At 36.1% G+C, this 14,614-nt stretch overlaps 1 protein-coding gene across 3 annotated transcripts in view; it reads right to left on the bottom strand.

Moving 5' to 3' along the window:
• PIK3CB (phosphatidylinositol-4,5-bisphosphate 3-kinase catalytic subunit beta) overlaps window positions 1–14,614 on the bottom strand; it is a 79,704-nt gene that overhangs the window by 28,225 nt on the left and 36,865 nt on the right. For all 3 annotated transcript variants that reach the window (XM_030495166.2, XM_030495165.1, XM_030495168.1), the window contains 7 exons: window positions 12,029–12,254; window positions 10,161–10,384; window positions 7,401–7,583; window positions 6,968–7,138; window positions 5,975–6,052; window positions 1,564–1,815; window positions 603–699 (listed from right to left, as the gene is read on the bottom strand). In XM_030495166.2, coding sequence (XP_030351026.1) covers window positions 603–699; window positions 1,564–1,815; window positions 5,975–6,052; window positions 6,968–7,138; window positions 7,401–7,583; window positions 10,161–10,384; window positions 12,029–12,254 — 1,231 coding nt within the window. The remainder of the gene's footprint in view (window positions 1–602; window positions 700–1,563; window positions 1,816–5,974; window positions 6,053–6,967; window positions 7,139–7,400; window positions 7,584–10,160; window positions 10,385–12,028; window positions 12,255–14,614) is intronic.

Here is a 14,614-nt window from a genome sequence, read left to right as displayed (position 1 = left end):
CCTCTGTATCAAACAGCATGAATAAAAAAGGAGAGTTTTAAGCCATATTTCTTTCAGCACTACAGCCAAGTTGATACAGGGTTTCTCAGGACAGAATAAAGACATGGAGATTTCAGACACTCTCACTAATCAATCTGAATTGTCAGGGAATGAAGGCTTAAAAAACAATCCTAATTCACATTTTTTGTTAATGCAAATATTGTTACATACAAGATAGCTTATCTATGTAGTTTATGGTGCATAGCACAGGGAGCCAGATGAAACTTAAACTGCATCTTAAAAACAAGTAAAACTAGATATAAACATGCATCTACTTTGTCCTGGGTTCAGCTCGAACCACAACATACTTCTATGTGATTTTCACTCCATAACAGATAAAACACTTTTACAATACTATTTCCAGCAGACTCTTGCCCTTCTCTTTCCTGATATGCAATACTTTCAGGAAAGAGATTAAGATCTTACATATTTATCCACATTAAAAAAATACAATAAAGAGATTATGACAGGAGAATTGAATATGCATACAGTAAATACTCTACTATTTGGTACTACTATTCTTGAGTCTGACAAGTATTTAAAGTCCAAATATTAAACCTTACCAGGAAACGATGACCAGCTGTGTAGTACCAGTTCTCCATTCTTCAACTGCCCTTTATAGTCAAACACCATGGTATTTACCCAGGCTACAGGATAATGCTGTTAAAGGAAAAAATCATTAAATAGAAACTAAGATGCCAGTGAACATTACTATGTAGCAAGCACTAGAATATAGACAAAACTGAGAGGATTGGCATTTTTAAAATGGTGATCTCTTTCAGAAAAGCAGTTAAACACATGCATAGTTTTCAGTATGTACTCCAGTGCCACTGAGTGGTACTCAGTCTTCATTTTAAGGGTGTAGAAACACACATTTCCCTGAATGCGAGCCTAGATGCTAATTTGTCCATCTTTTCTCAATCATAACTCATCTGGAGTTCAAGAAGAATGAGAAGGTGTTTTTCATATCAATCATAGAATCCCAGACTGGTTTGTTTTGGAAGGCACCAGAAAGCTCATCCAGTTCCATCCCCCTGCCACGGGCAGGGACACCTTCCACTAGAGCAGGTTGCTCCAAGCCCCTGTGTCCAACCTGGCCTTGAACACTGCCAGGGATGGGGCAGCCACAGCTTCTCTGGGCACTCTGTGCCAGCGCCTCAGCACCCTCACAGGGAAGAACTTTTTTGCTAGTAGTGAAGGCATTATTATTAAAAATACATTGAAAATTCTTATAAAATTAAATGTATGTATTTAAAATACAAAAATTCTTATAAAACTAAATTTAAACATATTTCTTTAATAGATAAAAATTATTATGAAAAATTATAAAATATTTTAAAATAAATACAAAATAATAATTATTATGTGCAATTCTTAATACATATGGTCTTTTTGTGTTGGGTTTGGGGTTTTTTTCCTCCATTTTGCATTCTTTAACACTAAAGTGAAGCAATGACAGATTTCTGAATAGTCATTTCAACATAATTCAGATTTATACTCAGGAAAAACAAATGAAATAATTACCACTTTTCCTGCTTTCCTTATGGTTTGGTACTTAGAAGGATTCATTGCCTTGGTTGACTTTTTAGTTTTCATCTTATCCATCACAGCATAAACTGCAAAGCAGAGCCTTGCCATTCTAGGTAGATCACAGACATTTATTTCAAACTCCAGTACTTCATTCCAAACATGGTCACTTCTCCCAGATATTTCTGTGCTTACAATAGTTTTACAAAGGAGCTCTGTACCATGGAAAAGACCAGCCCTAACATGAACCTGCAATAAAGTAATAAGAAATTTTAAACTTGCCACAGAACCTATAGAATTCTGCACAGAATATTATACACAACATATGTATGTGCATTGCATTTCTTAAAAGAAATACTAATTTTGAGGTTTTAAAATGAACCAAATAATGCTCAAGAACACATTTTTACTTTGATATTCATATCCTTTGCCAAATCGAAATATATTTGTTTAAAAAATGCTGGCTACCAATTTTTTTCAGTACTGTATAACTTATATTACCACGTGACTAATAATAATAACTCATTTGTAATAATAAGTACAATATATGGATATACAAATGCTTCTAACTTAACATACCTAACACAGAAGGAAACTGTAGGAAACAAACAACTAAGCAGAATGGAAAATGTAAGACTAATTTTCTGAATACAAATGCAAATCTCCAGGTAGAACCTATTTGTGCTTTTAAGTAAGAGAAGTTTGGGTTTTTTTCAGCCAAAGGAAAAAAATCATTTTTTACTTAAACTGCTTATAAAAACGTACAGAGGGAACACTGTTGACTGACATCAGAAATCACCTGTAATAATAACAGTAACAACGATATGTATTTCTCAGAAATTTTGTTTTGTCTTTAGCACCCAGAAACCAGCAAAATCAGCTAGCTTGAATGATAAAAATAAGCAACAGGAAAGGAGAAGTGCAAGAAAACAAAGAAGCTGGAGTTACTGGCACTGAAATTACAGGTCTATGCTAAGATGTGGCTCATTTCTGCATTTCTGTTTAATAATATATATACACAGGAAACTGCGTGTTTCCAAGTATCCATATTATTGGACAGTTTAAACAGGAATGACAGGAGGTCTTTATTTTTGTTGCCTGAGCAAACAACAAAGAGAGAAATATATCAACCTCTTCCAGGTGATCTTTCAAAGTATCAGGGAGTTTTGGGTGAGGAAAAGATGAACTGATGTTTCAGGTTCCCTATGCTCTTCCAACAACATTCCCAACATTCCCTTTAAGCTACTATATTATTTCTGAGCACTGTAAGGGAAAGGCTGAGATGTTTAAAATTTGGTACAGGTTTTAGATTAAAAAAAAAAAAAAATCACCTTTGAATTCCCAAAGACACAGACAAGATCTGCTCTGGAAGAGAGCCTGTCTTTCGCTCCTTCAAAGAAACACCAGTGTGATCAACCTCAAAGCAGTCCCAGTATCAGTATGCCTTACTTGGCTACACCAGCTTCTGCTCAGTACGAAGTTCTCCATCAACTAGCTTACATAAACTACTCATTGGCAGTTTAAATGAAGTTGTGCAAGAGAGCAAATCTCTCTTCAACCTTCTTGTATATTAGCAGTACTGTGTATACTTCAACCCAGTATAATCCCTGGAGGAGGCATTAACTATCAACATATGGTCTCCAAATAACACCCATTCTGGACTTCTCTGGAACAATTGCTACTACTGATCAAGAGACTGCTGTCACAGCATAGGCAGCGGCAGAGGCGTTAGGTCTTGGAGGACACACAGTTATGGGTTACACTCCTTGATACAGGTGCCGTAGGAACATCCATTATTAAATTACTCGTTGATTTACATATATATGATCCCTATTTCATTTCCAAGTTTACAAACTATCACTGAAAGAAAAAGTTCAGTTTAAAAAACTACATTCACTTGAGTCCCAGCCATACTCATAAGAAACTCTATTACCTATGTTTGGAATGCACAGCTTCACCACTGTGAGTTAAGAACAGCAACATGAAGACACATTAAACAGATCGTATGAAAGTAACCTTACTTCAGAAAAACTAAATGTATACAGACTATACATGTGTGTACATACCTATATGTAACAACACACATGTACAATCAAAATTCTTCTTCACTGTACTTAGAGGGGTTTTATTTCTCTGTAATTAAAGATTGCAGCTGTATGTTCCTCAAAAAGGAAATACTGTGGCTGATGTCGGAGAACTGATTAGAATCGATTGGTTCATAACCTTCTTTAAACAACTCACCAGATGGTCCTTTATTAATTCATTTGGAGATTTATTGTATGTTCAACTTAATTTACAATCAAGTTCCTTTGCTGATTAAAAGCTATCTTATGGAAATATAATTACGTCTATTGTATTACCTGCTTGTGTTGTAACACCAGCAACGGTAAATGTTCTAAAATTTGCCTGTTTTGGGGTGTGTGTGTATGTGTGGTGTAGATTTTTAACCAGGGGTTTAAATTCACATTGGCATAATTCTGAATATCATCTGATTATTATCTGCTATTATCTGATATAACTTTACATGCCACCACACTTCCTCAACTTTTCTTTTACTTTATTAATATAAAGAGTATAAGCAATCAAGTACAGTTTGGTAGTAACAAAGCATTGTATTGTTGAACACAGTGCTATTTCGCTTGCCTCTTGGCTAGTTCTAGTTCTATGACTTCCAGTCCTGTTAATGTAAGGGATTGGATCCTAATTTTATTCTTTTCATTCTGACACTCCCCTTCTAATAATGAAATGGTGTGGACTGGAGGTGCAGCCAAAGAGCAAGACAAAGAGAAAAGCAATTTCACCTGTCATGTAATTGGAAAATTGGGTGTTAGACAGCTGAAGTCACTTGTGCTCTAGGTGTAAACACTCAATCCAGCTCACATTAGTGGAGTGCTATCCATCTGATAAATGTTTTGTTTCCCACTACAAACATTGTGTTTGTGAACCCTGTTGGTGGTTTCAGCAAAAATGGATGAATATTGGCTTGATCCAAAGCACAATGAAACTAAAACAACAATGGCAGTGAATTAAACAGACTTAGAATCAGGACTAGGAAACAAATATGTTCTTGATAGTGACAATTCCATAATAATGTAGACAGACAACACAGGGAAACATGCACAAGCTTGTAAGGTTGCTACATGCAGTCTTGTTCTTGGGTAGCTACAGGACTATAAAGTTTTCTCGAACAAAAAGCATTCAAAATACTAAATGATATTCAGGCAAGTGTCCGCAGGCACCAATACCGAAAAATTGTCACTTGTTCCTGTTTCTCCTCAAGCTTTACAATCAATGTATCTTCTTTTTCCTCTAAAAGCATACTGAAAGTAACCAAGATTCACTTTTTCTAAGTATGACACCCCACCCCCAAAATAAAACCCGGTAGCTATGCTGCTTCTGGAATCCACCTTCCCTTTTCTCTTCCCTTTTCTTTTAAAAGTTTTAAGAGTCTACAGAACATAGAATTAAGATATTACAACAACTAGCCAAATAATAGTTTAGACAAACGAAAGGGAAACTTCTGCTTTTGCAGACATCCATTTCCACAGCCAAAGTGTCTCAGGTAGTAAAATTGTAACTATGGCTCATTTAGCTTTGTAGTAAAACACAGTACTGCTAATATACAAGAAGGTTATAACAATAGTTTTGAAGGAAAAAAAAAAATCCACAGAGTATCCCAAATAAACCATGAGAACAGCAAACTTCAATGGCTAACTAAATTTCTTCCCAAACTACAGGATTGGCTATATAATTCGTTGACTGCCAAGCAAAGTAAAGGAAATGAATCTTGTTCTACCTCACAGGCAAGTGTCTTGTAAGGTCTAAAAGTAGTTGTGCAATAAATTCCCATGTGTTAACAGCTTGTGGTCTGTAAAACAGTATAAGCCCAGCCGTGTGCATTTTTACAGGAAGTAATACTACAGCTTTTGTGTTCAGCATGTTTAGAAAATAAAAGACAGATTGTATAGAAGCATGCAGTCTGTGCTTAAACACACATAGAGTATGTTCTGGACTACAAAAGTACCTTATGTTCTGTTGAAAAATGTTTAGTATTTCATCTGCTTCTGTTTGTGAGATGTTTATGACAGTTTAGTTTGAACAAGCATATTTTGCACCAATGTCAGTACTTTACAGATACCTCTTAAAAAAAATCAAGTACCACTTGAACATTTGTGTCATACTGTCCATGATTATTGACAATGTTCTAATGCACATAGTAAGGTATTGCTTTATTCAGACAATAAAGCAATACTTGAGCAATAAAGCAAGATTTTAAATACTACTACTGATATAACTGGGAATAACTAAAAATGCTTTTGCTGAATTGAAATCTGTATGACTGAGTTCAATAAACATTGAAAATCATTACAATGATGAACATCTTCCGACACTAGGCAGAGTTACTTACTTTGGCATTTTCTTCTGTATTTAGTTTATTACCCTTTAACAGAATAATCTTGAAAGGGTTGGAAATATCCCATACACTCTGAGAAGTAAAAACAAAGTTAATTTTTAATCAATGTAACATATTAAGACCTATTTTATAAGCTAAGCATTTTAAGCAGAAGTCAGAAATACAAACAAAAAAGATACATTTTTAAACATATAAACTGGAAATCTTAAAAAAGTAAATTGGTTATACTGATTACACGAGCACACAAAGATGCCCTAAAGAGGGAAAAATTTAGAAAAACCACTCAGCTGAAAGGAATTGGGGGGAAATGAGTACTACTCACTGACAATTCACAATAACCCTTCAAATTTATTGTTCATTCTGAATATATACATATCATACATAATATATACACTGTACATAATATATACATAATATACACAGAGCAAAGTCTGTCCACATTTCTTAGAATGACAGTACGTAAATTATAACTGTCCTCTAAGGCCATTAGGTTTAGCAATAAAGAAAGCACTATATTAAAAGAAAAGTTGGATGTCTATTATGCCCAAAGTTGCCATCATTGAAGTGGCAACATCATGCAAGATATCTGGGCTGACAGAAGAGGTCACAGACCACTATGGCCCAAGCTAGCGGAGCCTACACATTGCATTGAAACTGGAGAATCCAGGTTCTCTGCAATAAGTTCTGGCAACAGATTATTACCCACTCTTCTGGTTGTGATTAAAAGTAGAATCAATATAGCAAAGGAAAGGATATGGTGAGGGGAGGAGGAGGGTGGATGAGGCGAGGGAAGATAAGCAGTTTCCAAAAAGCCTCAAGGTCTGCTATTTCTGATGTAAATGTTCTTGCAAGCAACAGGAGGCTCCAAGTAGACCTAGGTGACCTACACTGGAAAACAGCAGTAGGAGCACAAATCCCAGGCATTGTTATTCATATTCCACAAGTCACTGTTTGTTTGGGTATTAGACATTCTCCGTATCAACTTACAGTTGTTGTTCTTGTTTTTTTTGGTGGCAGAGGAAGAGGAAGGTTGGATGATTTTCGGTTTACAGCAGCTTCTATGGCAATCATCTCCTGCTCACACATCTTCTTTATGGTGCAACACTCAACTAGAGTCAGCTGAGGAAGAGTCCTGTTCATCACACAGTTGCGTATATACTAAAACCCCATGGAAAACAGTTGTTATCAGCTAGCAGACTATTTGTGTGACAACTTTCAAATCAAAGAAACAAATAATATATTACAAAGATACAAGGAAAATGGTGCACATGTATTTTACAATTGGAGAGGGCTGCAGACATGAGGATGAAGTCTATTACTGTTCAGCATAGCTGAGCATCCAGTAGCACATGAAACAAAGTCAAATTTTGGCCAAGGGACCAGAGAACTGTTGTGGTAAGTTCCAAAGAGCTTTACATACCTGAAACTGAATTAAAGGGTGATCACCAAAAACATATTCAAGCCTTCCACTAACTTGCAACACATAGTCAGCAGGATCAACTTCCTCATCTTCTTTTCCATGGATAGTCAAACGTTTTCGGATTGCCAGCTCATTCAGCTTGATGGGATTCATGTTAGGAGACACCTGAAAACTAAATACATCCTAACAAAACACAAAGAGGAATACCAACTGTCAAACTTGTCATACTCAGACATATAAGGCTTAAATTGTAGCATGCACAATGAAATAGGTAGAAATACTTAACTGTTAAAACCAGACTATTTTTAACACTTACAGTTGACGTCTACATCTTTAGTGCAATCAGAGCAATAACACTAAAAGCTGCAGAAGGGTCAATTCACAAACTTTTATAGAATCAGAAATACTTTAAGAACACAGAACTTGGCCTAATTGATACAGTGGCAATTCAAAAACTTCCAGATCAGGATATTGACCTAGAAGCTTGTATTTTAGAATGCAAATGAGGGAGCTTATAAATCATGCATACATTTCAAGCTATGTAGCAGTACTAGATGTGGTTTTTCTTCTTTCTGGCCACTAAAAAGTTACCCTCTTTCTAGGTACCACTGCACTCAGAAGAAAGCTTCAAGCAATAAAGCAGAAGAAAATGTTAGTGTGATTTATGTACAAGACCACCAACTGGTTCTGAGTGCAGAAAAGAGGGGTAGCAGCCAATACCTGCTGCATTCTGAATACAACACGGAAACTTTTTCAAAGAAAACTTTTCAATCAAGCTTTTTTAGGCTATTACTTATTTCCAAAGTAGCTCTAATTCTGATGCATTCTAAAAAGGTAAGAAGTTACTTCCTTTTTTAAATCTAAAAAAAAGGTTAAAGTTCCTTATGTAAAAGGTCATCTGTGATATCTTTCATCTCCCTTAATCTATTACATTATGCTCTGCACACACTTATTTGCAAAGGTTGATTCAGGGAGTCTTTTGTTTTGATTTTTTTGATTTTGATTTATTTACAAATGTGAAGTGTTGTCTGACTTTTGACCTGTGCTTTATTTATATAGAAGCTTACTGGTAAGAAGCCAGGCTGCCCTAATGGAAAGATCTAACTCTGTAAAGTAAAGCAAAATTAGTTCTGTATTTTCTCAGTTTCTGCATGGTTCACAACAGCTTCCCCCTGTCAGAAAGCTGCCAAACTGTGAAGGCTTTCTTCTCCTGTCATAACTGGTAAGGGGTAGATAGGGAATGACACTTTTTCTTCCCAGGAAGATGGTGCTCTGTGATGGCCGCCTTACTTCCAAGTCGTAGGTCTTTAAATACATCACAGCAAAGAGGATCAGTCTCTTTTCCTGCACAATTAGGTAGCTTTTACAGCCACACACATTCTAGACGAAAAGGATTTCAGTATTACTTTCTCTCAATCTTCAAGAATTCCTCGTGAAAGAACACAACACTCCCCACACCTTCCTATTTAATCCTTCTGGGATGATTCTAGTACTCAGTGCAAGTAGTAAAGTCTGGAAGAGAGTTTACTGTACCGAAAAGAAGCTCAGATTTGAACTGTTAACAGCTTTGAAGGTCAGAACTGGCAGCAGAAGCATTCAAAACATTTGAAATGTCAGCAGCCATTACAGTGGCACGCAAATACATTCTGCACCAGCAGGAGCTTTTGCACTGCTTTCGTACTATTAGCATATGCATATATATACAATATTTTAATCAAAACCTGACAAACACACAGATATTCTCTCTCCTGGACAACTACAAGTCCTTTAGGCTAAAAGGACTGGAGCAGGTTTTGTCATAAACCCACTTATGCATCCAGCATCAGCTAATGACCAACTTTAGCATTCACCTCTGCATTTAGTGTTTCCAGAATCAGATATTATTTTACCATTTGGGATTCTTTTAAGTTTAAAAATGTAGTACTGGAAATAAAAAAGTTTTGTAAATAAAATCTGCCAAATCATTAGAAAATCAGTATCTAGCACCTTGGTCAAAATTGAACACAGCATATAGCCTGATATATTTACACACTTCGTGAGATTTTCAGGTTTCCAATGCCGATTCCTCACTGTAATCCAAAAGAACACAGTGTAAAAATGAATAATGGGAATGCTGGGCTCAAGTAGAATCATAGCTACTTCAACATCAAAAAACTTAAGCTAAATTATTTTAGATGGAAACAAAAGGAGGTTTTATTTTAAAAATAAGCTATGGATTTTTTAGCTGAAACAGAAAGGTAAGTCTAAGTCTCAGCTAGTGCTTTATTTGTCTATATGCATGTCTAGCATAGGGAACACTAATTCTTCTTTTATTAAAACATGTTGCTCAAGCTAATTAGCAGAGCAACCCCAAAGATGATCAACAATGAACCTCACAGAGAAGCATGTTGAATATGGTGCCTCCCAATTCACCAGCATCCCCCAAGCCTAAAATTGAACAATAGTAAAGCAACACAGTAACAGTTGGCCAAAAAAAGTCCTGACAACTTTGAATTATGTTTTACATTTAAACAAACGTGAAAATATACAGAATATACAAATACATTTTGACTTCAGAAGAACAACTGTAATTTGACTTTAGAAGCTCAGTTTACAACTGTAGGTTCGCATCCTCGCTTTCAAGATCCTGGTGAAAGAATTCGCATTTTAAATCAAACACCATAATGTTAGGACTCTATTTCATTTACATCCTTGATCAATCACATGATAATTCAGTTCATAATCAAGAGCAGTAGATGAAATGTGATGAACCATTCCTACCTGGCAGTTATCAAAATGAACAGCCACTACAAGATTTCCACTATAGAGCTTATCTTGGAAGCTCTCTGGGACAACAGGTTCCTGTTCTGGTGGGTAAGTGTGCTTTAACCAGTCCATCCAGGAGAGACCCACAAGCGACTGAATCTTTTCTTCACTGATTCTCCGCATTTTAGCTCGGAAGTCATGCACTTCAGGATCTTGTAAGGCATCAAACTCATGGAGACCTGAAAGAATTCAAGCAAGCAAAAAGATACATACCTGTACAAATACCGCTCACCTATTTAGCATCCCACTCAAATCTTTATTATCTTTAATTTAAGATTAAATTAAACAACAGAGTTTATTTTCTTCAGACATCCCATCCAAAATGGCTGCTCAAAAGTTATACATGTTGGTTTTATATCATCCTCTACATCAGTGGACTTCTGAAGTTACTTGCACAATTCCCATGCAACCTGGCATGAGAGTTTAGTTCAAACAGCAAGAACCAATGCCTCTCTTAGGTACTATTAAGTGGAAAAAACAACCTCATCCTGACAATTTGGATAATTGGAGATAATTTGGAAAGCTGTAAAGTCTCTTCTCACAGAACAAATGAAAAGCAAGAACGGCGAATGCACCCCAAAGACCATAGAGGACAAGAAGTGTTTGCAAACTACATATTTATTTTTAATTCTATAGAAAGATGACATCTTTCTTATTTTGTTTAAATGCCAGAAAAGGATGAGAGTGGGACTGTAAATAGATAAATATATTCTTGAACTTTTCTTGTGATTAAAATTTTCTATTCAAGTCATAATGACAGGACTGAAATTTCAACCAATCCAAGTTCCTTTTCCAAAATACGTAAAGAGAGAACACACAGTGGAGAGTCCACACAGCTGTGATTCTTCGGTAGTTCAGGAAGCATAGGGCCTGCAAGCGTTTCTTTCTTTTCCCCTCAACTTTGAGGGACATGGCCCAGGTTACACAAAGCACTGACCACCTTTTGAGAACAAACCACTAAGTTTAGCAGCTGAGACAGAAACACATTTTTCCACTGCTAAGGTACAGAATAGGGACTGCATAAGGAAGGATCTCACATAGCTATAACAAGCAGAAGATTCAATGAAAACATCTGAATCTCTCAGAATGTGTCAGAATCTGTCTGAATGGTTAAACTGGCTAACTGTTCCCATTGTCAGTTTTAACAAATGGGCAGACAGTGTACTGATGAAATCTAAACAAAACCTGCAGTCTTTATAAAAGAGCTAACAATGGTTCATTGTTTTAAAACAAGAGGTATGATCTCACATGACCCCGTCAATCTTGATTGTATAACCCAGCAGAGTAGATTGGAAAGCTGAAAATTCTGAAATAACATCAAGAACAAGTTACAGTGAAACCTTTAAAAATAGCTTTTCATTGTGTGCTGAAAATCAGTGCCACAATTGAGAGCAAAACCAAGAATCTCATTGTTAATCAAGTCAGAAACCATGTATAACAAAACCATAGTAAGTTCAAGTTCCCTCTTTTGTTGTTAGGCTATTAATGATAACACTTTTCAGGCATTATGCTTTCCTTCACTTGATAATAATATTATAGATTTTCCCCTTATTTAATAAGATAAAATTTGCTCTTGATTCGTGTAGTAATACAATATAATACAGTACTGAAATACAATACCGAAAGTAGCTTTCAACAGCTTTCAAACATTTCATCTTGAGTATTTAAATTCTTTTTAACTACAGCAGCATTAGTTTGAGAAAGGGAAGTTCTGTTAGGGAAATACTTTTTAATGTTTAATTTTCCACTGCTACCTGACCAATCGAGACCCTCATACAAAACAAAGTTTACCGTCATCTAGGAAAAAAATTAAATGTAATTACCTTTGCCTATAAGGACACCTATTTTGGAATCCAACTTTTCTCCCGGATCACAATTCCTTGTCACTAGTTTCAGGACAGGAAGAAAGGGTCTAACATCACAAAGTCTCCGTGTTTCATCCTCTAATTCTTCATGTACAGCAGTCTGATTCACACAGGAGAACATGTAAGAGTCAATCTCCATGAGGAGATGAAAAAGTGGATAGGCATGTGCCTGCTTCCATAACAGCTGCAAAGAAAATAAAGAAACAAATCAAAACATGAAGGCGTGGACATATCTTATGGAACTGAAGGTAACATTGATTTCCATCCATGTTCCCAAAAGGACATAAGAGTAACATGTTGCTATACCCCTATACATCATTATATATGTCTTGTTTGCAGCCTCTATCTTGAGGTTATTTTCAAGCAGCAACTTGTGTGCATAAATATCCGAAGGGTCAAACACACATAGGGGCAAGTACTATGACGTGATGCGAGAAGAGGGCACTAACCCTCATCTGATGCTTATCCTGGTATTGACCCAATCTAGGCCTATTTGCAGTAAAGCTGCAGGACTGTGGCTGCCACTACAGTAGCAAAACACTTAGTGATTTTGGAGGCAGATGCTCATGACACTGACCACCCAACCATCACTCTCCTCCATCCATTCTTATAGCTTCCTATCAAAATCCTTCCCCCTCAAGACACATCTATACTTTCTTTTTCCAGTAATTACTGTTAATACACAGACAAAAAGTTCCCACTATGGAACTAATTCCTGAATAAAAATTCCCCTGTTGTCCGGAGAACCTTGAAGTAAATGTATTTGTACATTACTGGCAGGCCAGTAAGACATCCTAGTTGCCCACACTACACTAAATAATGCTTTACTAAACTGAATACTTCAGTAACAGATTAAACCTTAAGTAACACCAATGTTACTTGCTGTAACTTGACACATAAAATATATCATCCTCAGCAGAAAGCTAAATTGGAAGTAAATAGAGCTCTCCTGACCTAAATACTACTCAGATCTTTATCTATGAGAGTTTTTTTGTCCTCATTTTAAAAGTTTACATTTTATGGATTTGTTTCTGAAACTTCTTTTGAAACAAGAATTGCAGGATCAATAACACAACTGCAAAAACCTCTTCTCAAATGGAGCTGAACTGCACTCCTTTTGCCAAACTGAACATACCTACATATATGTCATAGTTAGTACAATGAATTCTGCCTTCCAGAAAGGTATTCCAGTGTACTTTGACTAGCTGAGTGAAAGCTGAATCTAGCAACCACCTCTGGTGTAGAGCGAAACTTCCACATTTGAAGGTATCAAAAGACTAAATTTACCATTGCCTCACTGTTCTTCTTCAATAGCTGGTTATATAAAAGTCTATACCTTTTTTTTTAGCTCCTGAGTTGTCTAACTTAAATTTCCAGCCACTGGGTCTTATTAAATCCCTTGATGACCATAAGGTTTTAAAAGCCGGTGAGTCCCTGAAACTGACTTCCACTGACAGCAGCCGTTTGCCATCATCCGAAGTACTGGCCTGGCAGAACTAGAAAGTCTACAGAAATGAAAATTTCTTCAGACCTCAAGTACTTGGCTATTTGTCTTATACATCCAACTGTCCACCAATTAGGGCTTGTCACAGGTGTGAGGTAAGAGCAGAGCTACTAATCCAGTATATCAAAGTTCTCATTATTGTTTTGTTTTCAAATACAGCAATTTCTATGAAAGAGCTCTGCAGTTACAATCAACATTCCTTTCCTTTGAAAAACAGCTAAATATCAACAGTACATGTTTGTAACATGTTAAGTTTCAATATGTCAACCATCAAGCAAACCAGACAGCCTCGGTCATGTCCCTTACTGCTGTCACTTACACACACTCATTTTTTAAATTCTTTATCAGCTGAAATCACTACCAGCTATTCCATTATCTCACCCACCACCCACCAACTAACCTGCAGTTGCCTACGTTACCCTTTTACTAAAACAAAGGCATGTTTCCAGTCAGAAATATTTCAAGTATTTGAGTATAGCACAAAACTTTTTTCTTGGATCACTTCAATTTCAAGTGGCGCTCTCATTACTGCACATACTAAGTGCACATACCAAGTGACCCACTGCATAAAAAAAGTACCTCAGTGTCTAGAACATTTCAAATGAAGAGTACAATGAATTGTGGATTAATATGTACATGAATGTACATGAACCTACTCCTGATACAAAGAAAATAATTTCTATAAATGACTACTGTCAGACTGATTAAGAATTAAAAATAATGTATTTATTTACCAGGCAGTGCAATGGAAAAAGAAATCACACTTCTTTATTTTCTTTAAAACTTCATTATGCTTTATAGAGCAGATTACTTGTTGAAATTCACCCACTACCCAATTCCACTGTAGCCTGTCTACATGACCTCACATGGTCATTACCTGATGAAAGGTCAGTAGATTATTCTTTAATATCTGTGGTTATTCTTTTACATGCTCCCCTTCCCTTACTTTTTAAGTGATGCCCTAACAAGACATTTGTACACAACCTTTAAAAAGTGGCATAATAATTTTTAAACATCCATCTTTCGTGTCAATCAAAAGA

This window comes from Strigops habroptila, chromosome 8, assembly GCF_004027225.2.
Source record: "Strigops habroptila isolate Jane chromosome 8, bStrHab1.2.pri, whole genome shotgun sequence".
In the NCBI taxonomy this organism is placed as follows: Eukaryota; Metazoa; Chordata; class Aves; order Psittaciformes; family Psittacidae; genus Strigops; species Strigops habroptila.
The sequence above is the reverse complement of the archived record's forward strand: the minus strand, read 5'-3'. Positions and strand labels throughout refer to the sequence as shown.